Source organism: Lonchura striata, chromosome 12 (genome assembly GCF_050655825.1).
Source record: "Lonchura striata isolate lonStrDom1 chromosome 12, ASM5065582v1, whole genome shotgun sequence".
NCBI classification, from domain to species: Eukaryota; Metazoa; Chordata; class Aves; order Passeriformes; family Estrildidae; genus Lonchura; species Lonchura striata.
In genome coordinates this window covers 4,770,295-4,795,558 of record NC_140714.1, presented here as the reverse complement: position 1 = coordinate 4,795,558, position 25,264 = coordinate 4,770,295, and the positions used below count along the sequence as shown (strand labels likewise).

The window sequence follows — 25,264 nt, the reverse complement described above, 5'->3', positions numbered from 1 at the left end:
AGTAACATTACTGATGGGAGAATAATTTTCAATGGTACTTGTAGGCTAGAAGAAGAAGAAAAATACAAATGATGAGAATTATAAGTGAGTATATTACAAGTAAGGGAAATGCAAAGGGGAATGGGGGGGAAAAGTAGCAGCTCTGCTCAATGTGCTTGCTGCACATTAAATTTTGTACCCCACGGTGTCTGAAAAGCATTGCTGAAATCACAGGAAATACTGAATGAGGAAGAGCTGTGTGTCCTGATAAACCTTTCTCAGGAGCTGCACAACCAGAGTCCTTCAGTCTTCTGAACCTTCGTGCTGCTTTCTCAGTCTTGATGGGAACCTACTCTGAAAAGGAAGATTTGCCCAATAAACTGAACACATTTTAATGGCTTTAGCAAAATCAGACCCATAATTTGAAAAATAACTGAACAATGCTGACCCAGTATCTACATGGCATTGAGGAGCCCAGATAGAACTGCTCATGGCTTTTGAGGGGGTTGAGTTAATTTGGGTGAAAAATGAGACAGAAGTGTCACATAAACACTGAGACTGCCTTTATTGCTGGGTTAATTTCCAGCTCTGGAAAGGACTTAGCAAGGACTGGCTTTCAAGCAATAGAAAAATCAAGGTGACCACCCCCTGTGAGCCCTAAATCTGAATACAAGGCTATCCCTTACGAAACCTGACTTTACCTCCTAGAGAGTGTTTGGGACTTGCTTCTAGGCCATTATCCTTTTTGGAGTACAATTCTACAGAAATACTTCCTAGTAAGAGTCTTAGTAGGGTTATGTCCATGATGTGAACACCAGATTGAAGTTCATGTTCTGCCACTGATTTGATGTTTAACAAATGACCCTTCTGTGTTTTGTTTTTCACTCTGCTAAACTAGATAATTGTTCTTGCTCACCTCCCTAAAGCAGTCTGACATTCTTAACTGGAACTCAATCAACAGAGCTGTACAGAATTTCAGCTGTACAGAGTAACTACAGAAATCTGTACCTTGCAGCAACACAATAGTCACTTCATCTTAAATTTTGCCTGATATGTATTTTGGGGTTAATTTCATGTTTTTTTACAGCAATTTAATTGCAATATTGGCATAATAAGATTAATTTTAAGCACTGTTTTTGTTTTGGGGTATGCTTACGAGTCGGTATCCTGCTTAGGCACAGTTGAAGTATTGTTCTTTTACCCTGAAAGATGAACTCTAAGATGATATTATAAACACGGATGACATCTGTTATGAATAGAACACTTTGTATGACTCAGCAAAGCAGTGTCCAGGTCCCAGCTAGCCCAGGTGCAATGAGAAATTGCCTTAATCTGAACACCAGATAAAACTTTGCATTGCACAGAGGTTGCAGGACAGAAATAAAAGATTCATGGTCTGATGAGAAGTAATCCAGATTCCTTTCTCCCTGGGAGCCGCACACAGCTCCTGCTGAAGCTGTGGTAGCTCAAGTGAAGCAGCATTGCCCAGGATATGTATTTGCATAAGAGATCTTTGCTCTTTAGAACTAGTGCTATAATTAAAACAGAGCTGAAGACTCATAAGCTATACATTTTGAACAACAGAAGATAATATCTCATTTTTACACCTGGAAAAATAGAAGCAAAATCATTGCAAAGAGATGAGTCCTGCTGTTTACTGCCTTCATCAAATCATGGAGTGATTCCTCACTTGTGAAAATACAGCTCCTCAGCAACACCCCCTAACCCACAGAGGCTCAGGCTGTAAATCTAGCCTAGCAGTGGGTTTATTCTAAGTTGTTTTTAATTGTTTGTTGGTTGCCTTTTTTTTTTATCCCCAAAGCACTGTTAGCAAGCCTACTCCTCTGTCGAGCCATCCCAGCCATCTGCCAATGTGGGCTCAAAAGAACATTCTTCAGGGCATTATCCAATTTGTTGTATCTGATTCATTAAAGTAATTACACTTGCTATTAAGTCATTGCTTGGAGTTTGGCAGCTGCATGATAATCTGAGATTTGAATTTCTGAAACAAGATAGAACTCTTGAGTTTATTTTATCAAATCCTCACATTGCGTGAAGTGAGCAGCAGTCCTGGCTGCCCAGGTGTGAGCAGTCCCTGGTGCAGCTCTGAGCAGCTTTGGCAGTTGTGATGGAGGAAAAGGATGTAGGGAAAACACAACTTTTCTGTTTCATCTGGTGTGTTAGAGTCACCAGTGTTCCACTGGCACAAAACGAGCAGTGTGATTTTAGCTGTGCTATGATGGCACCACAATTATTAGACATCAGTTATCAACAGCATCCTCAAATGTCCCAGGTCTCTGAGTTGTGCTATGACTCCATTAAGTGAGGCCAAAGCTCTGGGAAAATGCTGTGAATGAAATTCCCTATGGAATTTCTGTACTGAGGTGCGTCCCTGCCATCCTAAGTCACAGTATGTAAGGAGACAGGACAGAGCTGGGGAAGGTTTCTTGCCCTCTGTGTTGTAAAGGAAGATTAGCCAGTGCTGACAGAAGGCCCCTCGTGAACACAGGGACGAACCCCATTCCTGAAATCCATCTTCCTGCAGCGCCAACCCCCAAACTGAAGAAAACAACAAAGGCCAAACAGGATCATTTAACAAGTTCTAAATGGAACCCTCCACCTCCAGCATCTTTGAACCCCAGGAAGGACCAACACCATCACTCAGAGGGGCTGAGCAGGCACAGGACATCTCTGATCCCTGACACCATCCAAATGTTCCTGTGCCAAATCCTCCTTGCCACCCTCCCACCCAGCCCTCCCTCCTTGGCTCTCCCTGGGACTGACACCGGTGTGGGTACAATGGTGGGTGGCAGAGGCTCTTCCCACCTCCACGTTCTGAGATTATCTGCTCTTAGCGTCCCAAACACGCCAGGAGCCAAACTGGAAGATGAGAGGGCATTCAAACATTTCTGCTGGAAATAACTGAAGCCCAGCTGGGTTTGAATGCCCCATTTTACTGAATCTTTCTTTGCCATGTTTATGAGCTTTGGACTCTTGATAAAAGCAGATAAAGTTCAAAGGAAGCCACTTAGAGCTGTCAATTCTTCTTCTGGGAACTTAATTGGAGAAGTGCAAAGTCCTGGGATTGCTTTTGTACCCATCAAAGTAAGTCACAATAAATGTCCCATGCTCTGTCACTGCTTGAGCTCTGCTGTGGGCACTCAAACCCATCACAGCCTCCCCTCTAACTGAACTCCTGGCAGGGCTGATTCCTGGGTTTGCAGCAGCGCAGGAATGTTGTTTGCAGCTTGTTCCCAAGGGGAGATGCAGAGCCCTTTGTGCTGGTCTCTTCCAGTACCTGAAAGGAGCCTACAAAAAGACAGAGAGGGACTTCTTACAAGAGCCTGAAGTGACAGGACGAGGGAGAATGGATTCAAACAGAGAGAGCGCAGGTTTAGACTGTATATGAGGAAGACACTGTTCCCTGTGAGGGCGGGGAGGCACTGGCACAGACAAGCTGTGGCTGCCACATCCCTGACAGCGCCCAAAGCCAGGCTGGACGGGGCTTGGAGCGCCCTGGGACAGTGGAAGGTGTCCCTGCCCATGGAGGGGGTGAACGAGACGGGCTTCAAGGCCGCCTCCAACCCAAACCATGGCAGGACTTTGCGGTTTTAGGAACACCCGCAGCGCTCTGCGGCCGCTGCCGCTGCTGAGGGGGGCTGCGGCCAGCGTGACGTCACGCGCGGCACCGGTGCCGTCAGAGCCGCGTGACGTCACGGCGGGGGCGGGGCGGCAGGTGGCGCGCACGGCCGGGCCGGGAACGGGGCGGGAACGGGCCGGGCCGGGCCGGGCCGGGAATGGGGCGGGAATGGGGCGGGATGCGCGGGGCGGCCCCGCGCTCGGGCTGACAGCGGCGGCCCGGCGCGGCCCTGCCCTCCCGGCGCGGCGCGGCGGGACTTGTAGTGCGCGGCGGGCGGAGGCGGCCGGGCCGGCCCCGGGGCGGACTACAAGTCCCAGGCGGGGCGGGCGGCGCTGAGTGTGAGCCCGGCCGGCGGCGCGGCGCGGAGCGGGGCGGGCGGCGGGGCTCGCTCGGCGCCGCAGCCGTAACCTCCCGTCTCTCCCTCTCGCAGCGGCCGCGGCGACGATGCAGGCGGAGTCGGGGATCGTGCCGGACTTCGAGGTGGGCGAGGAGTTCCACGAGGAGCCCAAGACGTACTACGAGCTGAAGAGCCAGCCCCTCAAGAGCAGGTGGGGGCGCGGGGCGCGGAGCATCGTCCCCGCGGCCGGCGCTGCGCAGCGGGGCGGCCGCCGAGCGCTCCGTGCCATAATAGCGGCGTTGTTGGCGGAGGGCGGGCCGGGCCCGCGTTATGTAAAGGGCATTGTTGGCCGTGCGGGCCCGGCTGTCACCGGGGCAGCCCCGCCGGCAGCGGGGCCAGGCCGGGCCGGGGCCGCGCCTGCCCCGGGGAGCGCCGCGGCGAGACCCCGGCCGAGCGCGGAGCTGCGGAGGGTCTGGTAGCTGCAAGGGCTTGTGGCGTATAAGGTTGTTCTTGATTGTTTTTGGTTGAGGATTTTTTTTTTGTGGTTTATTTTGTTGGTTTTTTTTGTTTGTTTGTTTGTTTTTTTTGTGTCTGAGAGCGGGTTTGTTACTTGCTTGGGGACTGAAAAGTTTGGCTAGGTAGGTCACTTTCTTCCTAGAGTGGTTCTTCCCTGAAATAGACACTGTTTGCTTATCTGGAGCGGCTGCATCGCGTAGATACGCTCCGTAAAGGAAAATAAGGCGGTCTGCGTGTGTTCCCCTCCCTTGTGGGCTGTTAGCGAGCTGTTGTCCGTCCTACTGCTGCAAAAAGAAAGTCACTGCTCTCCCGCGCCTTGAGCATCCACCTTGTCAGCTATGGCACATTTCTCCCTCTGTTTTTTCATTCAGGGAACCCTCCATTTCACCTCAACACTCCTTAGCAGCACTCTGCTGGATGTAAGGTCATTGCTGCAAGTGTACTGTGGTTTTCATCAAGTCTGTTGTTAGCCTGTCTCTGTATTCACTTTTTAGTTTTGAACACTGCTCTTCCTACGTCTGTGTGTAATGGAAAAATAAATAAGAATATAAATGTTAATAAAAAGGTGCTAGAATGAGTTTGGATTGTACAGCCTGTCAGACAAACTTCAAAGTAAATAAATTACTTTTTGATCATTTTTTCAGTGTTTCAGAATACTGAAGGTTTGTAGTAAGAGGTGTTAAAAATTCTGTTGCTGTCACAAGGGCTTACAGATGTGGGGCCACCTCCTGTGGCTTGTCTTCATGGCAGCACTGCCTCATGCTGTACCCTTGGTCTGGCTCAGAAACGGTGTGGTGGTGATGTACAGCCTGACAGGCCATCCAGCCAAACTGAAGTTGCCAGAACTCCTTTGCTCCCTAAGGTTATGCAGGGAAATTGCCATTACCCAGGTAATTATCTGAGAGCCAGGCTAATGTGCAGAGCAGATGGAGTTCACCAGCACTGATGGGTTCCAGCTGTGATGGAGGCAGCTGAGAGACACACAGGGCTTTGGGTTTAGTGCTTGTGTTGCCAGGGGAGTGCAGCAGTCATGACTGCTGTGCTGTGGCCCAGTAGCCCTGTTTGTACCAGCTGTGTGTCCTAACTGGTGTGCAGTTGTCCCTTTGTGGCTCTCCTCTCTGTAGTCAGCAGTTTGTCTGTGCTTTCCTGGTGTGAGCATGGATAGCAGGTCTGCACTGGAGCTTAGGTGGTAGGCCTGCATTTGACATTGCACAGATGCTGCAACTGCTCTTAATTCCTGTGACTTGATACTTTGGGACCCAAATGCAGCCTTGCATTGTTCACCTCTCTCAGGGAGAAGTGAATAAACTCTCTAATGAAGCACTGGAGTATTTTACTGTCTTATAAATGTTGTCACTTCAAATTTCCCTGGAGTGAATTTCCCCAGTTCATTCTTACCTGATATTCCTGCAGAGACAGCACTGCCCACCCTCTGGGTTTAAATCCTGGTGATGCCTCAGGCCAACATCTGTCCTGATGTTTCCAGGACAGCTTTTTGGAGCAGTGACCAGTTCGTCCCAGTCTGCCTCGTGTCCCTCCACATGTAGCCGTGTGTGTGAGAAGAGGCAGCCTGAGGGTGGAATAACAATCCATGGCTTTTCTGGCAGATAGTGAACTGACATGTTAACCTCAGTGTGGAGCCTGCCCAGCTCACGTACAGCTCGTACCTCGAGGGAGAGTCTCAGCTGTCTTCCTGGTATTGTGGGAGATGAAGATGCAGAGGAGTCAGGGGCCCTGCCAGGTCCATATAAACCTGTCCCTGGAGCCAGGCTGATAAAACTTGACGATAACAGGAGACAGAAGTTGCTCCCAAACCTGTTTGTTTCATGATCATATCTCGGAGAACTTCTGTAGTCCTTCAGCTTTGCTCAGGCCTGGAACCAGTCTGACTGATGATTATCGAGGGTATCAGCATCACCCTGCTGCTTTCTCTTGTGGATGTAAATCAGGAGTAATTGCATAGCAGTGAGTGGAGTAGCAGCAGGTCAGCGTGGTGTAGTTGTGGAACTGGCCATGGGAATTGCTTTCTTACCCTCTCCACAGCCTGGCTCTGGAAGGGTGCCTGGGGAGCAGGCAAACCAGAGCTGATGTGAGGAGCTGAGTCTAAACAGCAATCTGCTCTTTTCCCTGGTGAGAAATGCTGATTTCCTAGCAACGTTCAGGGCTTTCTCTGATCTTTCTAGCCATAAGAGTTGAGAAGCATCTTTGGCTTACTCACAGCAGCTGAAATTGTGAGTACAGAGAAAATTTCATCCTGCTCAGAAATAGGTAAGAATGTCAGTGCTCTGAATCAAGAAGAAACAGTTTTGTTGACCAGTTTAACTCAGCCCTGCTCATACTGCCATCCTTCTCTCAGTGAAATTCTCCTATTTGCTTCCTCCCACATTACTTGTTTTCCAATAGTGACATCCAGTTAAAGATTTCTCCTCTTCAGTATGCCCTCACAGTTACTCCATCCCTGTTTCATAATTCAAGTCTGCAATCCAAAGCCGCAAGGGGTCCAATAATAAAAGCTTTTTGCAGTAAATACTGTGCTAACTTAGGCCAAGCCACAATTGAATGCTAGAGGCCAAGTTAAAATGTAAGCCCAGCAAAAGCTTTAATCACAGGGGGTGGAGAAGATGCATGGGGCTGAGATCGATCAGTCAAACCCATACTTCCCAAACCCTCCCAAATCTTGAGAAGTTGGATCCTTGGGTAAAGTAATACCTATATTCATGAGATCTCTGGAATTTGCCGTGGTCGGATGTCTTTGAAAACTGAGATGATGTTTCAGTTCCTTTGGTTTTTCCAGAGTCACTTTTCTCTATGGGAGGAAAATGGGCTTTCAGGCTACCCAGTAAGAAAATGAGATCTATTTTTTTCCCCCTCATATTCATATTTTTTTCCTCTCCTACCATATTAACAAAGTATAATAGTCTTAATGTACAAGTACATACACTTAAATATGTATGTGTTTATGTAATGAACAAGCAGATAAGGTTTGTTTCCTGGTATGAGCACTGTACAATGAAATTGATGGAGCTTTATTACCAAAAGTCAACATGGGTCCTGACGTGTCTGCACACAGTCAGCAGGGCACTGGAGGATTGAGTTACATCTCAAATGGGGACACTTTAAATCATTTGGCAATGTTTTGGATGTCAAACTGGTATCTGGAGGTAAAGGCTGTACAGCCTGCCATTGCACAGGGCACTCTGAAGGAGCCCAGGTGTGACAAATGCAGTAAAGTTTTTGATATTAAATTGATTTTCTCTGTATTTTTTTGTTGTCTGCAATGTGTTTCCATTTGGATGGTCTGTGTGACATCGCAGGCACCAGCAAATTATTGTCAGCTGTTGTAATTTACTGCCATGCTCCTAATCCTAGCAGATAAATTACTGCTATTTGTGCCCTTTTCTGTTGTCTATGTTTTCAGACTGTTTAAAAAGCACCTGAATGATGCAGTTACTGAAGAATTTTTAGTGTAAGAAAATATTAGGAAATGCATTTAATTTGCATGATAGTTTCTTAGGAGGCTTATTTTTGTTTTATGAGCAATAACATTGGGATGTAGAGTTTGTTATTATTAAAGCAGTGATGTCTTTATAAAATCCTCTTCATTCCTGCTGTCCAAAAACCTTTTCCTTTGTGAAAACCTTCAATATTTTACTTATATCAGCTGGTGCCTCATCTCTCTCCAGTTAGGATCCCCTGTAAAGCATTCCTGTTTGGATTTTTACTCTTATCTACTCAACACTGAAGTTTTGATTTAGTTAAAGCTTCTCTTTTAATACACAATGATTGCTGAGGAGATACTAATTTTGCCAAATTGAAATGTATGCTTACTCTGGAGCCAAAGAGGACTCTTCTAAAGTGCCCTAGTGCCTTAGCCTGCAGATGATCAAATTTAATTTTGTAAATGAACTTTGCAGCGTGATTGAATTTGAACTTGATTACATTAGGCTTAACATTGAGTTTGTGCCTTATTGGAGGTAGTCTTTTCATATTACTGCTATTTATGGATCTTGTTCAAGTGTTTTATATTCTGGTTGGGTTCTGCAATGCAGTTTGTTCAAGCTACTGCTTATATCTGTTCCAGTTGTGCAAGAAGTGGAAAATATCCTTTATTTAGAACAGGTCACATGTTCTTGCATCCAGGAACCGTGTCTCAGTGTGATTAAAAAAAAATCAAAATGTATCTTGGAGGAACAGATTTAAAAAGTTCCTGAAATATTTTTCCGTCTGTTACAGAGGAACATTACATATTTTAAACTAAAAGGTAATAATAGCTGAGCTGGAAGTGCTACGTAGGCCAGTACTGCCTGAAATCAGTGGTAGAAGTCTGAACCGACGTCAGTGGGAGTAGAGCTAAGCCAGAAGTATGTCTCTGAAATCTCTCTGGTAACATTTTTGTGACTGAGTCAATAATTCCATGTTTATTCTGCACCTCAAATTCGCTGCACTGGGAAGGAAACCTTCACCACATCTTTCTGTACTTTTTTATTTTTGAAAACAGTCTTAAAAGGAAAGGCTGCTGTTGGAGTGTCTGTTGTATAAACATGTGGAGACAATAAGTGATATTTCCATGTATTTCTTTACATATATTTCTTTACACGGGAAGCTGGTGCTGCTCCCTGTCTATAGCACAGCATTTGCCATGGTGAGAGATCCTGGGTGACCTTTTCTCTCCTGCACAACTCTCACTCTGCTATTTGCAGTAGGCCTTTGCTATTTAGCAAAGAAACAGAAATAGCCCATGAAATTCAGTTCAGCATTTGCTTTGATACGAACTATTGAGCGTCACCTTTTTGCTTCTCTGGCCTGCTTTCCTCGGGAGGGTTTTGTGTGGCTGCCAAGCTGATCAGAGAGGGCACAGATATTTTGAGGCTGAGTTGGCTGCACTGACTGTGCATCTTTTAGCAGGCACATGTGTTTGCTTTTTATTTATCAAGCTGCTGGCTGCGTTAGTTGTGTACAAGTACAGATGCATTCTGCTTGAAATAAATCCATACTTTTCTGGTGAGCAGGAAACTTCCCTAGCTGGCTGCTGTTGGTTTGCAGATTCCAGGTGATCATTTGAATCAATATATTCTGTCTCTTAAAAGGCTGAAAATAAGCCTGTGCAGCCCTGCTGATGGAGAGCTGGGCTGCCCCTAGTAGTGCTCATTTCCCCACATAGAGTGGAGGTAATTTCACAAGCTTCTGGTATAGAATTTGTGGGGCTGCTGTGAATCTATCCACTGTCATTAGCAAGTAATTGCAGAGCCTCTTGTGCACTGTGCATGTTTTTATTTGGCACTTAGGGCAGTGTATCAGAGGTCCTTCCCAGCAGTGTGGTAGGCAGCATGACTAATTCCTGCTGTACAGTCTGGTCAGGATCTAGGAGAAAACTGGAAGCAAGAGCAGAAGAGATTTGCAGATGTACAATTTTACAAGCAAATTCAGACTCTTAAACATGTTCTCTGATTAAAAGTTGATTGGGGAAAAATCAGTACAGCTGCTTAAAAATGAGGGTACAGGAGAAAGCTATTCTGACACTTAATGATGCTGTCCTGTTTCTGTGTTTGCTTTTAAAAGACTTAGAAAATGAAACAGAAGGAGTAATTTTCTGTTTACTTTTCTGCTAAAAAAATTTAAATTGTGTGTTGGCTCTTAATTGTCTTCTGTGAACAATCTGCTGTTTCAGTGTTGGGAACAAAATGAGAGTCCAACTTCCATTAAGCTGGTCAGGCTCTTGGCCATTATTGTCTGTCTTGTTCTATTTTGGATTCAAAATGTTTTTGAAATACACAGGCTGTAACATTTTTGCTTGGAAAAATTAACTGTCTTTTAATATAATTTTTTTTCTGGAACAAAGACAACATGATTAAGCAGTCTGGCATGGCAGATTTTGCTGGATAGTTAACTGTTGCATCACTATCATACAAGAACTGTGACGATTTATTTTTTATAATCTCTAGTTAAACAGTAACAGCACAACTAATGGGTTGTGTGTAGTTTTACACTTCATTTCATACTGGAGGAAAAAAAACAGCACAGGAAAATGAATTTTATTGCATATTCACAGTATAACTATGCCACTACTTTATCTGCAGCAGCTGTGAAAAACCTGATGCTGCTTTGAATGTCAAGATTGAAATATTCAGGTTCACTGCAGTCAAAGTCTTGGAAGAGGTCATCCTTGTTCTCCAGTCCATCTGGGGCAGAAGTTAAGTGCAGTTTTCAGTGTTAGGCACCGCAAGGCTCTGCACTAACAGTTTTGGGGTGCCTTTTGAAAGGCTCTGTCTCAGTATCTTTGCCCAGAAATTCAGCTTGAGAACTTGCATAGACCTGAGTCACTGCTGCCTGTGGGCTTCACCTGAGAACAGGTCTTTGAGAGGTCACAGCAGTGTCCAAGTGAAACAGGATAGTGTGGGTATCGCTGGTACAGGCACAAAAATGGTGACAATTACTAAAGAGGGCTTGCACTACAACTCTCAGCTAATACTTCAACACTAGTAGTGCCCTTGGATGGAGCTCATTTTTTCTGGTAACATCCCTGCTCCAAGGCCTGCTGTAATGTTTGTGTTAGCAGCCTTCTGCCAAGCATGCAAGACGGGGGCTGGTGGTTTTTAGCTTTTTTTCTCTTCAGTGGTAAGTGATTATATAGAAACACTCTCTGTAGGCTCCCCCCCCAACCCTGACCTGCTGCTTGCAGCTGCTGCATGGACTGGACTGGCAGGTTGAAGGGCAAAATTGTGTTGCTGTGATGTATAATTACTTCTTCCAGCATGAGCCAACAGAGCAGCTTGCTGTGATGATTGTTACGTGTACTGCTATGTAAAACAGAATGCAAGTGTAATGTGGGGTTCGGGCTAGTATTTTAATGTTGTAATTAGCAGCCTCTAACTGTAAACAAGTTTTTTTTTAAATCAGTTCCCATGAAGATTATTCCTTTACAATACAGGCGGACATACATTTGCAGATGTGGGGTTTATGAATTCTGTGTTCCATGCAGAAATGAGCATCAAGAACAAACAAGTGCCTTTTTTTCAGACCCTTTTTCTCTTACTTTAGAGCACCTCATGTGCAGTGTCAGGTGGCTGGACACCAGTTCTGCAGTTGGTATTTCATAGGGATATTACAGCTCAGGGAAACAATTGCATTGGGGATGATGCTGCAGCTGCCACCTCTGGGAAGACTTGGATTCATCCTCTTCAACTGCTTCCCAAAAAACACTGATCTAGATTCACAGGTAGGTTGCACCTTCCTTTGTGCTACTCTTCTGGCACAAAATGGGAATAAACCCACCTGAACCTGCTGTTTGGGCTGGTGTGGCTGGGGAGAGCATGTTAGGGGTCTGGTCTTCTCAGACCACCCTGTGAAGCTGCTTCTGAAGAGAGGACTGGAAAGTTGAAAGGATGTCTGTGTCTGTTTAAACCTACAAAAGCAATCTTTGTGTGCAAGGATTACGTTCCTGGTTTGGCCTACTGTTACATTAAAGATTTTTTTGGGGTGAATTCTAAGAAAATTCGGGTGAATATTGGTATTTTGGGTTCTTGGAAAGATGTTGGTAATCGCTGAGATATTTAGGTGCTGGAATCTTGCCAGTTTTAATGTGTTTAAAGCAGCATGATGATAACGTATTGTTAAAAGCTTGCCTGTAACCCAAATGCTGAGATGTTGTCTCTTTTCTTTGCAAATATGTGACAGAACAAACTGCTGGAGGAATGGGGGAAATGAATAGGGCAGGCAAATTGGGGTCTGGAGGTGGGAGAAAAGAAACAAATGGGGGCAACCAGAATGTCCCAAGTGAAGGATGCTTTGTAGGATGGAGACTGGAGCAATCGGTGATTGTTACTAATCTTACTGCCAGCTGTCCTGTGGTAACATATAAACACATACAACAGGAACTGCTGTGATCCTGCCTGGAAGAGAAGCAGCCAGCTAGAAAACTTGGGCTTGGAGGTGCTTTTGCAGGGTGAGAAGATAGGAGCAGACTTAGGAAGCTGTCAGATGGTGAGAAACTGGGAATATGGGCAAGGGGAACGTGGTTCTGGGGCTTCAAACTGGGAGGTCGGAATAATGCCATAGAAGTGGAAAAGGATCTGAGTGGGAGAGCCTAGCTGAGCATGTTTTGTGCACATGTACTATTTCCTTTCAGGATTCTTTGGGTTTTTATCTAAATAAAGGAGAGAGCTTCTATAAAGTACGACTTTGGAAATGCTTTGTCTGAATGTGTCGCTGCATGGTAATATGCAGCTGTAAAGCCAAATTAGAAATACAACCTCTTTCTATAATGTTTGTGAATTTCGGTCTAGATAAAAGTTGCAACCTGAGAGAGTGAAATCAGAAAGGTATTGACATGTGTACACATGCAGGAGGGAATGATCTTAGAGGAAAGCAAAGAGAAACAAAATTAGGGGCTGTTCCTTGGAAGCTGGAAGGAGTTCAGGGGCCTGTGGGTCTCTTGCACTGTGTCCCCTGGATGCCATTAACTACTGTGTTTGGGTTTCTGCTCAGTCTAGCAAGCTTTATTTTATTTGTAGCAAATATTTACAACTCTGCCCAAGCTCAGCCAGCTAAATGCACATTCCAGCTGTTAGTCTGTCTAGTGAAGCCACAGGCACGGTTCACAAGAGTCGCTGGGATCATTTATTTATGTATTGCTGTTGTATCACGAAGGTTGCTATCAGATAAATAATTATTCCACCCTTGGAGAAGGTACATTGTAAATCTGCTAAGCTGCTCCTTTGTTTGTTAGGCTTGTGCATAATGAGTTTGGAATTTAAGATTAGTAGTGTGCTGTGCAAAGTGCTCATTTTGTGACCTCATCTCGGCCGGGCTCGCCTGCCCCTCCACCTGTCACATCCTGTTGGACACTTGGGGCTATGTTCATTAGGGGAGCTTTGGCTTAGCCTTGCGTCATCCTGTTTTTATGTCTTCTGTTGCCTAGTGGAATTAAAAAAAACCCCAGGAGGTGGGTGTCTGGGTGTTAAAGAACCTGGGGTGGCTTCAAAGTGAATGCAGGCCTGGAGCTGGGGAATGCCTGAGCTGTCCAGGGCAGGCTGTGAGAGGCTGCTGAGCTGAGTTGGGTGTCGGGTCCAGGGGAGCTGTTGCTAAACCCTCCTGGCAGTGACGTGCCCAGGGCAGGTGTGCTCTTCCAGAAATGAGGAAGAGCAGGTATTATGACATCCCCCTGCCCCAGCTTTGTCCACTCAGCACATAGAAGTTTTGAGTTCCAGTTCTGACTGTGATTCAAGACACAGGATATAAAGTGCCCACTGTCCTTGGGAGTGCCCAAAACAATAAACCGTGGGCTTTATGAGGTGTCTTTTTTTGCAGAAGCTACTCCATTTTTTGTTTGAGCCTGGTAGGGGCAGGAGTGACTTGGTGTAGCACAAGGGAGAGAATATTTTCATGAGATATTCTGACTTTGCTCCAGAAAATAGTGGTACAAAGTGGAACAGCTCTACCACGAAGCAAGTAGGATGTGCTCAGAAATTAGATGGTTTTCAGCTCCATCTAAAAAGTAGTTGTCCCAATCTCTGTAGTTGAGGTCACAGCATGACATATGGGGACCTCAAAGTAAGAGTGATGATATCTGGGGGAGAGAGAGTTGGATGAAGGGAAGGAGTCCTGAAATGTTGCAGGAAGGCAAGGAAGTTGAAGGGTGATATGGGTTCTGATTCCCAAAAGGCCTCTCAAGAGTGGTGTGTGTTGGTAAAGCAGCTTCAGGCAAAAGTGGATATTAAGAGTGACGACAAACATACATTAGTTCTTAGGAGTGCTTAATTTTTTAGGAATGTGAAGTCATTTGTGGTACAGCAAAAGAAGCTTGAATCTGTGTAGAAACAAGTTACAAAGGAGTAAGGTGAGTAAGGCAGGAGCTGAATTAAGAGTGTCTGTATCACAAACTTGTTTTTTAATTTAGCTGGTTGCACAATTTACAGTTTCAATCTAATTGCAAAACTACTGTGCAAGTGATAATTTGGTTCCCAGCTAATGCAACATTTGATACTGTACAAGGCTGTGCTGTAGGGGCTTTTAGCCCTGAAGATGTTGTGGGCCAGCAAGGACTTTGTGTTTTTCAAGTGTGTTAAGTAATGTAGAAAAGTGTGAAATGGGTCTGCCTGTTATAAGGCTCTCAAAGGTGCTGGAGCTGCCCCTACAACAAAACCAGGGTTGGCTGGAAGGGGCTTGGTGCTGCTGCTGGACATTTTCAGAGCTGGAGGCGGGGTCTTCCTTGCAGCTTTTTTGGTATTTCCCAATGAATTGGCAAACCTTACTTTTACAGCAGCCTCCTGCTTTCTGGGAGAAATCCCTCCAAGCAGGCAGTAATTGCTGTCTTTCCAAAGCAGTCCTCCTTTGTTTTATTATCCCTCACTTAGCCTTTCTAATGAAGGTGCTTGTAAGAGTTGTGCTGAGGTGCAAAGATGTCCATAAGGCAAAGTTTCCCTGTCTGTGCCTGCAGTGGTCTCTTGCCCCAGTCTGGGGTGTGTGTTCTTGGTTCTCAGGTGGGATCTTCAGGCACTTGCACTTTGAAACTGGGGACTATTTGACTTTTTGCCTTGCAGCACCACTTGATACTATAAACAGACCTGCAGAGAAACAGGTCCAGTGATCTTGTGTTCCTGAAAGCTGCTCTGCTGTGCTGAGAGGCACTCTGGGCACCAGCTGCTGAGATAAGGTGGCTCTTGCAGTGAGCTTCAACCAGGGGCACCTGATGGTGGCTTTATCAGCTGCTGATCCAACCATTTCCATCCTCTGAGCTCTTCCTGGCAGCCTGAAGAGCTGTTTTAGGAAGGCACAGAGGGCAGCTGGCAGGGTCCTGCTCTCCCCAAGGACTGTGAGAGCACTGCTGCACTGTCACTGTGCTGCAGGGCTGGGGATGAGGACAGCCAGCAGCACTGCATGAGAAAACAAACCAATGATCTACAGAAGAAATACTTCAGGTATTTCTTCCTGTTTGAGAAACTCAGTTTAAGTACTGAGATTTCTCACTGGCCTGTTTCCTGCTCTCAGTTTTGGGGTGTATTCAGCAGGATGGTGCTGGTTTGTATGACAACCAGTCCCATCCCCTGCTGTGGGGTAGCTCCTGCCCCATTGCTGTGAAACATTTTAGTTAGATGCCATGTGAAAGGGATGAATATCCATCTCTGACTGCAGAGAGATTTTTTTTTTTTTTCATGGCTCATCTCTTGCTGATCAGTTTTCTGATTCTGCTGGTGGTGGATTTGAATGATTTCAGGTGGTGTTGTGTAATTATATAGATGCTTGTTTCCCTATCTGTAATTTAATTCCTTGCATTGAGATTTATTAAATAGCAGAGCACAGAAAATTGCAGTATCTCTCCTCATCTCTTCTCAGTGGGTTTATTTTCTGTGGCAAGGACTTTCATAGCCCTTGAAATTCTAAATCTGTAATCACTATTTAATCTAAGACAGTTTCCCCTGTATTTAAGAGCTGCAGAATCAGGCTGTGCTTTGGAGAAAATAGCAAATTTGCTAAATTTGGCTGCTTGCAGAGTCATTCAAAGTACATACGTTGTTCAGCAGGTGCTCTTTGGCTTCTTGTGCTGTAGGGAATGCTGGGTTTTGGAGGTTAAGTGGGTGGGAAAGCAGTTCTTCCTTTCTGCATGTAGCACAGGAAAAATTGAGTGGTTGAACTGTGTGCAGTTTATTTGGTGGTGCTTACAGCTGCAGAGCACCCCTGGCAGCAGAAAGATGGGTCCTTTAGAACTGCAAGATTGTATTGATTGTGCTGCATTTCTGCTGGAACAAAAATATAATGGGCTCAGCATTTGCACTTTCCACTTGTGCATTGTTTTCTCTTTATTTTGTGTATTTAGAAAACGCTATGCTTTGCAGACTGCTGGTTTAGTATTTTCTGTGGAATGAAAACCATCTGGGTAATTTAACTGAATTTTATTGAAGTTTTTTTGGGAACAGGCTCTTTTCTGTTTCCTGGCATCTTGTTAGAAGAAGATGAGAATTTGTGTTAAACTTCAGGGAGGTGTCTGATGTGCTGGAATTTTAGAAACAATTTGGGCTTGTTTGAGGTTGTAGAAGTAATTGAAATGTTCAAATGATGTATAGTGACTCCCAAAAGCATTCTTCCTGAGCAAATGCCTACATAGACTGTTCCCCCCTAAATGTACTTTAAATCCTTGGCATAGTAGGAGCAGCAAGCTAAGAAAGCATCCAGTGTTCAGGATGAGGCTTCTTTAAAAGAGATCAGACTTAAATGCCAGCTGAAGTTAAGCATATGTTTAAAGATCTGCCTCAATCAGACCTTTGTTCAACAAGACACTTCTGTGTAGTCTTTATTTCAGAATCCTAAATAATTCAATTGGTTTTGTACTGGTAGGTTTCATCTTGTTGTAGCCCCAGGCCTGTAACAAACACAGGAGGGATCCACCAAGCCTGAAGCATGTGAGTGTGCTGCTCAGAACTATTTGTGCTTCAGTTTCAGCTCATGCTTTGAGCTCAAATCCATGTTGTTGGATTGGGAGAAAGTGTTCAGCATATGGCAAGATCCTAAATCTGATGTACTTTCGAGCCTGACACTGTGCATTTAATATGTTCCACTTTCACTGAAATACTACTTAGAAAAGTGAAAAATCCCACTAGAAAAAGATAAATTCATAATCTTTTCAACATGGGTTGCAGAATTAACTGAATTTTGGTATATAGTCTGTTTAGCAGAGGATGATAAGTATAAACTGGTTTTTTTTTTTCTTCTTTTTTCCCCGAAAGACTTAACTGCCCATTTAGTTTCTGATGTCCTGATGATAATGTTTGAGATGAGTATTTAGATCTTCACATGCTTATATCACAGACCAGCTCCTTCAACCCCCATATGTGTGTTTTTCTGCTGTTACAGGGAGTGGTCGTGTGGCTTCCCTGGAAAAGGAGCTCGATATGACCACTATTTTGTGGATCCAAAACTAGGTTGTTCTCAAAGCCAGCCACAACGTTGTCACATTTGATGCTGTGTGTCACAGGGGCAGGATCTGGAAGTTTGGAATACAGTTGTTTCCAACAGTCTGAAGCTTTTCCCAGTGGCTAGACAGACACAGTCACTGAGGAGACTTCACAACTTTTCTGGATGACTTCTTCCAGTACTGATGACCCTCACAGTGAAAAACGTGGAGCTTTTTTTTTTTTGAGTTATACATGAACTGTTTTCCAACTTCTTTGTCAGAGTGCATACAAGATGGAATATGCAGGAGGCTGCACATCTCCCCAAGCTGCACTCCCTCAGCTTTGCTCTTTTGAAGTAAAACAAGGAGCTGCATTTCTTAGCTGAACTATTGGATTTTGCCCTAAAAACAATGGAATGTGCAGGTAAAGCTTAAGACATGGTGGGCAAAACTTCTGCATCCTTCCATCATGGCTCAAGGGCTGACAAGGTTTCTTCCTCATTTTGCTTCAGCCCTGTTTGACACATGTTAGTTTTTAGCTCTGCCATTGCCCATTGTGGATGGATGCAAAGCACCCCACAACATAACCTTGCATTTAATGAGCAGTTCAGAGCAGAGGTTGTGTCCAGTGCTGCAGAACTGTGCCTTGGTGTTGTTTGTGCAGAGCATTTGACAGATGCTCATTGCTTGCGATGTTATCTGGACTGTTTAACATGTGTAATAATTCCACCAGGCTGTTGACTAAAATATTCCTGTTCTTTGATGCACCAGCACTAACTTGTCTGCTATGAATTCATATAATGAAGTTGAAATTACTTCCAAAATAGTAAACATGAACTTTGGCCATTTCTTGCTCTGGGATAATTCTAGAATCAGTTCCTTGGTGAGCCGTGCACAAAAGACTTTCTGTAACCTGTAGCTGTTTCTGTTCATCAGGACAGAACACAATTCACTTTGGCCAAGCTATATTAAATACATATCACATGGAATTGAGCATCTAATCTTTAGCTGGGACTGATCATCTCTTGGCTCTGTAGGGCTATGCTTTAGTTTCATGCAGATTATTTTTGTCAGCTTCAAGGGCCAATAAACTGAGGATTTTAAAGAATATGTTCTTTAGCATAAAGAAGATTTTATTGGAATTACTGGAAAAGTTTATTTCAGAGATGTCTTTCAGGATAAAATGAAGTGTAGCAATTAAATAAAAATCTTCAATGACGCTGTGAATAACAAGCAAGAAGACATTGCTATGTCCTGCCATAGCAGTCTCACTTGATTTACTTAGTATCAGCCATCAAGGTGACCATGTTCAGTCTCCATCTGTGTTTTCTGAGGCTGCCTTCATTTCTGTGTATTCTCCAGCTCTGACATGTTCAGATAATTGCAGTTGACTGGCAACATCATATATAGAAAATAAGTCATGTTTACTGTTCCAGACTTTGTTCCTTTTGCATTTCCAATAACCGTTGAGAAATAAGCAGAAAGTTACAGGTGATTTCCCAAAGCAGCATTTTTTGGGGAAGAGATAAGATTTCTTAATGCCATCTAGAAGTTCCAAAGGAACCCAGGACCCTGTAGATTCAATGGTCCTTCTTACTTCACAATTTTAGATGAGGATGATATTAGCATTTATGCAATGCTTTTGGGCTTTTCTTTTGTAGATTAGAGTGCCTGTGGATGGGTAACAGTGAGCAGCAATACCTGCATTAGTCAGGATACTTATGGCATGGTTAGCTGTTCAGTGCTTTAACACCATGTGAATGCTGAATGTTGGCAGATTTTGATAGCTGTTTTTGCATCTAATTCATGAAGTGAGAGCTCTTTTTACCCATTGCTTTTTGTTGTCTCCTCATGTTTATCCCAAGGCTCAGTGGTGTGGAGGAGGTGGGGGAGAGGTCTGGACATCTGCTTACAAAACCATCACAAAATGCCACTTGAGTGGCTGACTGCAAGTGCAAGATTCGGGGTCAGGAGTCCTTTCCCTTGTCATCTGTGTAAAATGTGGGATCCTGGGAGGTCTCAATGTGTGAGCTGCAACTTGAATAAAGCTGTTGGGGCAGTTTAACTCTGCAATGCTTAACTTCAATTAAGTTGTCAAGTTTAGCATTGCTTTAGGCATTAATAGAGTTTTACTCTCACTTAAAAATCTGGTTTAGTAATTAACCTCCATTTTATTCTGGAGTTCAGAAGGTGCTCATTTAGTGCAGCAAATCTAATGTCATGTGAATTAAAACATGAAAGATATGCAGTAATGAGAAACTGAAACAGGGTAGTGCAGAAATCTGATTATATGCAGTTTACATAGAGCTGAGTTCTTAATGAGAAGTGTGTTAAAGGCACAGTCTTGCCTCTGCACTTGCAAGGTTAAGGGATGTTCTGAATTAAATTGGAAGTTAGTAGTGGAACTGGTATTTGTCACATTGCACACTGAGTTTTTGTTGCACTGAGGTTTTATTGTACAGCTGTTCCTGAAATCTGGACATGGAATGGCTCTGACTGTACAACTACCAAAAGATGTGAGGCATATGCAGCGGCTAGGAGAGATGTATAAAGATGAAGATACTCTTTTGTGTTCTAATGGAAGTTTGAACCCCGACTCCAGCATATTCTGCAGAGTTTATTGTTGAAGAGAGGTGCTAAAGGTGGTACATGAAGGAAAAATGTACCTGCTGGCAGCAGAGTTGCTCCACAGAAATTGGCCTGGTCTTCATGGTTTAGTTGGTAGAGCTTTTCATTCTGCTGTGCCTGTATTTTATACATCCTACCACTGCCATTAGTGTTGTAAAGAAAAGTCCCCAGCTCCTTTGGAAGGGGGGTGTTTAACTACTCCCAGCACTGGGTACAGATGTGTTTAATTTTTGTCAGAAGGTGTCAGTTTATTGCACGTGTGATATGTGGAGTATGTGCCAGCAGGTGAGTCCTGCACTTTTCAGAGCTGGACTGCTGGCATCATGCTGGTTTATACAGGCTGACTTGCCTTTGCATATAAGGTACAGGCTCTCAGCTTAGAACACTGCGCCAGTTTCTGCTGCCCTGGAGTTTTGGGTGACTGCAAGGATAAAGCATAGGTTTCCCCTTTTATACTGGACACTGCATGCACAAAATGCTGATTACACATCTCTTTCTGGTCTGGGAACCAGAGACTGTGTAACAGATCCAGTTCAGAACATGGACATTTTCCCAATTGTTTGTCATTGTCTTACTTCAGAAAACGTTGTCGGTGAAGATGCAAAAGGCTCGAGTGTTTTCCAGCCATCTCCTCTCTAACTTAGGTATGTGAAATCAGAGGCTTTGTCTTCACTATCATTTGAGTGATTTAAGGTAAAAAATAGCTTCTTATCACTTACTTAGCTGCTTGATTTCCAAGGCAGTAATGTGGGGTAAAAGTTCACCTCACGCGTGTCAGAAGGACTCTGCACTATGTGGGTGTGGTTTTGTGCTACACCTGATCTCTGCAAGGTATGGCTGTGCTCAGTCCTGAGAAGGACCTGGGCTGCTAAATGATTGTAAGGAGAGTTGGTTTATCTCACTGATTCAGTGGGAAGGGAACACACATGTTCAAATACGAAGGGATTTCTATCTTCTGACAGAGCTGACTTGTGCTATGGCCACAAGTAACTACAAGACCCAACCCAGGAGAGGACTGAGAACCAGACTGTGGGCCAGACTCTTCCTGCTGTGGCAGTTTGCAGTTATGCTGGGTTGGATGGAACTTGAAATCGTATTGCTGACCTTATAAAAACATGGTAAAAGTCATGTGTGAGTTGCATGGTTGCTGGCCTGTGGTTGTTTCTTTGTATTCAGTTGAATTTTGCCGTCTTAAAACCAGCATTCCAGTAGAAAATGTGACAGGTACTACACTTACAGCCAGTGGCACCTTTACCAATGAATCCAATTTGAGGACTTTGTGTCTGATTCTTGACCTACTGAATTTCTGAAATGAACAAGAAGCGTATGCCAGTGTGTTAACCTGCCAGGGCTCTCTTCTGAGCTTTATGCTTACTCCAGAGGAACCATGACCCAAAAATACAGGCTCACTGAGCTAATCATCTTACAGCTCAAGCATAGTTGAGTTAATTCTGTGTAATAATTTACTGCTGTCAGCTCTGCAGCAGGAGTTATCTGTGTGCAAAGTCCTGGTTCACAGTAAATACCACGCAATGGAGGTTAGCACTAACCCCTCTGACTACAGACTAAGCTGAACTGACTTAGAACATGCTGGCTGTTGTCTGACCACACACTTGGCTGCTCTGTCTGCTCTGCTGCTGGATAGTAACTTGTTTAGCCAAGGGATTTTGATGGACTGCTGGAGTTCTCCAGCCACCATGGAGGCCTGGAACCATTTGTGTTGGCTGAGGTTGTGATGGCCAAGTTGTTCTGTGTTAATCCATTTTCCACGGAAGACAAAGTGTAGATCAAGGATGAAATGGGGTTAAATTCTTCCAGTGAGTTGCTGCTGCTGGTAACTGTGGACTAGTTTGACAGGGTTCACATCTGTATTAACTTTCAGAAGACAACATGAAGCTATTATGCAGTTACTACCCACTCCAGGATCTGCACATCAATTAGGAGAGGCTGCTTACTCATGCTCCTCAAAAGTTGTGCCAAAATAGCTATTACATTATGTCAGAGCCCATATTTTCATCCTGAACAATTAATCAGAATATAAACCTTGTTTCTCTTCAGCAGCTTTGAATATAGACCTACAACTTTGATACATGGTGCTTTCAGCTGCACTGGCTGAAGAGGGCTCCTCTGCTGTTGACACACATCAGGGATATTGTGATGAAATGTGATATTATTTTGTCAGCAGTATATCTGGGAAGCTCCAACAACACCATGTTCTGTAAACAGCTTTAGTTCCATGTGTTATGACTTATTCTGCTGTAGCACTTTGGGTCCCTGCTCGGGACACAGCATCCCGTGCTGCTGGTAGGTGCTGTGTGAGCATGAGGGGAGGTGGTGGGCTGCTTCACAGCAGCTCTGCCATCATCTCAGAATAAGACACAAGAAGCAGATGGCTGCAGGGGGAAACAATGAGGCAGAGCTGTCAGCATGATGGGATGGAGTCCTTGCACACCCACTGCCTTGCTGTTGGCAGCGCCCTGCTCTGTGTCCTGCCCTGGAGAGAGCTCTTGATGGACTTGGTTGATGCAGGTACACTTGGAGGTACCTCTGAGGATCTTCCTTTGTAAATGGGATAAAGCACTGAGCAGGTGTTGTTGGAGAAATGTGGCATTATTTGTGACCAGCTTCCAGCTTTCCTTCTTGAGAATCAGGGACCTGGGACTCTGGATCCCAGCCCTGTCCCCTTGGGTATTTGTGGTGGTTTATTAGAGCCCAGAGGTTGATGGCAGCAGGGCCTTGGATACATGTAGGGTGTCAGGTAAGATGTGACATGTCAAGGAAGTAATGCCTGTGGTGAAGTGACAAAACCTGTTGTAACGAAAGCAGAATATTTGCTTTACTGATGCTTCTGCTTTTAGACGTGGAGGAACATGGAGACACATTTGTCTCCTCATTTTCCAGGCTCTCCTCCTCTAAGAGCTGCCTGATAATGCTATTCAGGAGCTTCTCTTGTGTGAATATTTGTACTGTGCAACACAGGACTTGAGTGAGGATTCTGTACAGAAAACAGTACCATCATGCTGATGGCCAGACTAAGCTCTGTGCTGTTCTTGATCCTAATTCACAATTTTCTGTCTTTTTTGTCTTTTGCCAAATACCTTTAGTGCAGAGAACATTATAGCTCAGAAAAGAAGGTGTATGATAAAAATAGAAGCACTTGCTTCAGTTCTTCCATATGTTAATGGCTGGATTCTCAGGCAAGAGATCCCAGTGAGATGTGCCAGGAGCCTGAATACCTGCATGTGCTGTGGCCTTCTTTCCATGAAAAAGCTGTTTGGGTTGGAGACAAGGGTGAGGTCATTGGGAATTTGGTATCTCTAAATTGGATCCAATTTTATTAGAAGAGATTATGTATTGTAATTCCTGAGGTACTTGCAAGGTTCTTGCTTTGGAAATTCTGTCTTGCTTCCATTTATTTCTTCTCAATTGTAAAATTGTGAGTGCATAATTTCAACATGCTGGAGGCCATCTGGAAATAGCTGGAGCAGGCTAAATTGCACATTACATTTGATAAAAACTTTTCAAAGACCCTTTCTCAGGGGAAAGGGAAGGATGGAAGCCTGGAAAAAACTTCAATAGGAAAACCAGAGAGAGATTAGGGTTCAATAAGTAGGAAATTATGGTAATGTTTTCATTGAAAGAAAATGCACAGGCAGACATATTAGATGATTGAATACAAATGTTGAACCATCAAAGTGTTCCCTTGCCAGTGGCTGGTTCTCTTGGTTTATTCTTTCTTCTATCAGCTAATGTATATGACTTCAAGATGCAAATCACTTTTCCATAATTTCACGATATACCTACCTGGATTAAAATAAAAGTAAACACGTTAATTAAATAATACAGGCTTGTAGGGAAAGTAATAAGCTTAAGCAGGTAGTTAACACATGTGTTTGGTATGGAGGTAGATTGTACTGAAAGGCTCTAAAAGATTGGGCAGTTTCATGGACAAACCAGACACCGAGGGCAGCTGGACTGGGGTTGCTCTGTCCCTCAGTTAATGATTGTGGATGCTGGAGGGGAGCAGAGCATAGAGAGTAGCTGGGCTTGTGCCCTTTCCCACTGGAAACAGGGTGCTGAACAGGACAGAGTGTGACTCTGCCTCTCCCGTGCCCTTGCCCAGCACCTGGGATCTGGGTACCACTCAGCCAAGCTCTGGCAGGTTGGATGTCTCGTTCCTTCTTTCTCTTGTTGTTTCCAACCCAGGAGCAACTCCTCAAAGTGTGGACTAATGAATCATTGCAAGTGCTTGATGTGTTGGCAGCTCCTTGCCACCCAGCTTCACACTCTGTTCTGCTGCCGTAATTTTAAGAAACTATTGGAACAGTGCCCTCCTCCCCCAGAAAAAGTCTATCCAGAGATCTGGGAAGTAATATATGCAGTCCTCCCCCAGTTTATTTGTACCAAGCCATTTGGGTAGGCCTTGGTGTTAGTTTTAGCAGCAGAGCAGGTTCTAGTCAAGCAATCAAAATCTTGGATATAGTTTATCCTGTGAAGGTAATTGAGTGAGTTATTCCAGAATTGGTGAAAACAAACTCATCTGAGTTGGGAGAATCTAGACCAAGACACCAAAAATCTCCCAAGTCCATAAGAAAGAGTTTTGCTTTACATGGGGTATTAGTCATTATCCTGTCAGTTGTGTTTGGTAGTTTGAATTAGAATTTATGTAGCAGTCTCTCATGCCCAGCTGTGTTCTGTGTTCGTCTTTGCATGTACAGGAGACTTGTTTGTTCTCCCAGTGTCTTAGTTTAGTTGAAAAATTGAAAACTGTACTTTTATCAACTATATGTCATATTTTATTTGACTCACAAGGTCCATATCATGATGTACTTCGGGTACTTCAGTGTGCATGTTAAAACAACTTAGTCCAGTGTTTCTAAAAGTCTCTGGGGAGCAGATGCCTTGTGAGGGGGATCTGTTTCCCTTGGCTTGACTGTGGGGTCAGTAGATGCTATTTATGCTTTCAGCAGAGAAGAAATAAGGAGTTATGGAGTCTATGGTCCTCTCCTGACTGGGTACTCAATGAATCTTTGGGTTTTCACCCACATCCCTGTAACACCTTGACCTTTGCTTTCTGAAGTAAACCACAAGTCACATTGCAGGTGAGCCTGGCCAGAGGAAGAGTTTCCATTTTACAGAGGGGTGAAATCAGGGACAGTGTTTCATCTGGAAGTTGGGAATTGGGCCTTTCCTTCAAATCCAGAGGAACAGTCCCCTTCTCCAAGAGCTTAAACCCTTTTCCAGTATTTGAAAAGTTGCCTGCTCGCCTCTGCTAGTG

General features: G+C 44.3%; 1 protein-coding gene across 3 annotated transcripts in view; it reads left to right on the top strand.

Annotated features, from left to right (window-relative positions):
* The first annotated feature begins 3,833 nt into the window (after positions 1 to 3,833).
* MITF (melanocyte inducing transcription factor) overlaps positions 3,834 to 25,264 on the top strand; it is a 96,729-nt gene continuing 75,298 nt past the window's right edge. For 2 of the 3 annotated variants that reach the window (XM_085590309.1, XM_077786167.2), the window contains exons 1-2: positions 3,834 to 3,957; positions 4,050 to 4,167. In XM_085590309.1, coding sequence (XP_085446435.1) covers positions 4,064 to 4,167 — 104 coding nt within the window. In that variant the 5' untranslated portion in view covers positions 3,834 to 3,957; positions 4,050 to 4,063. The other variant, XM_021550781.3, reaches the window with a different exon arrangement.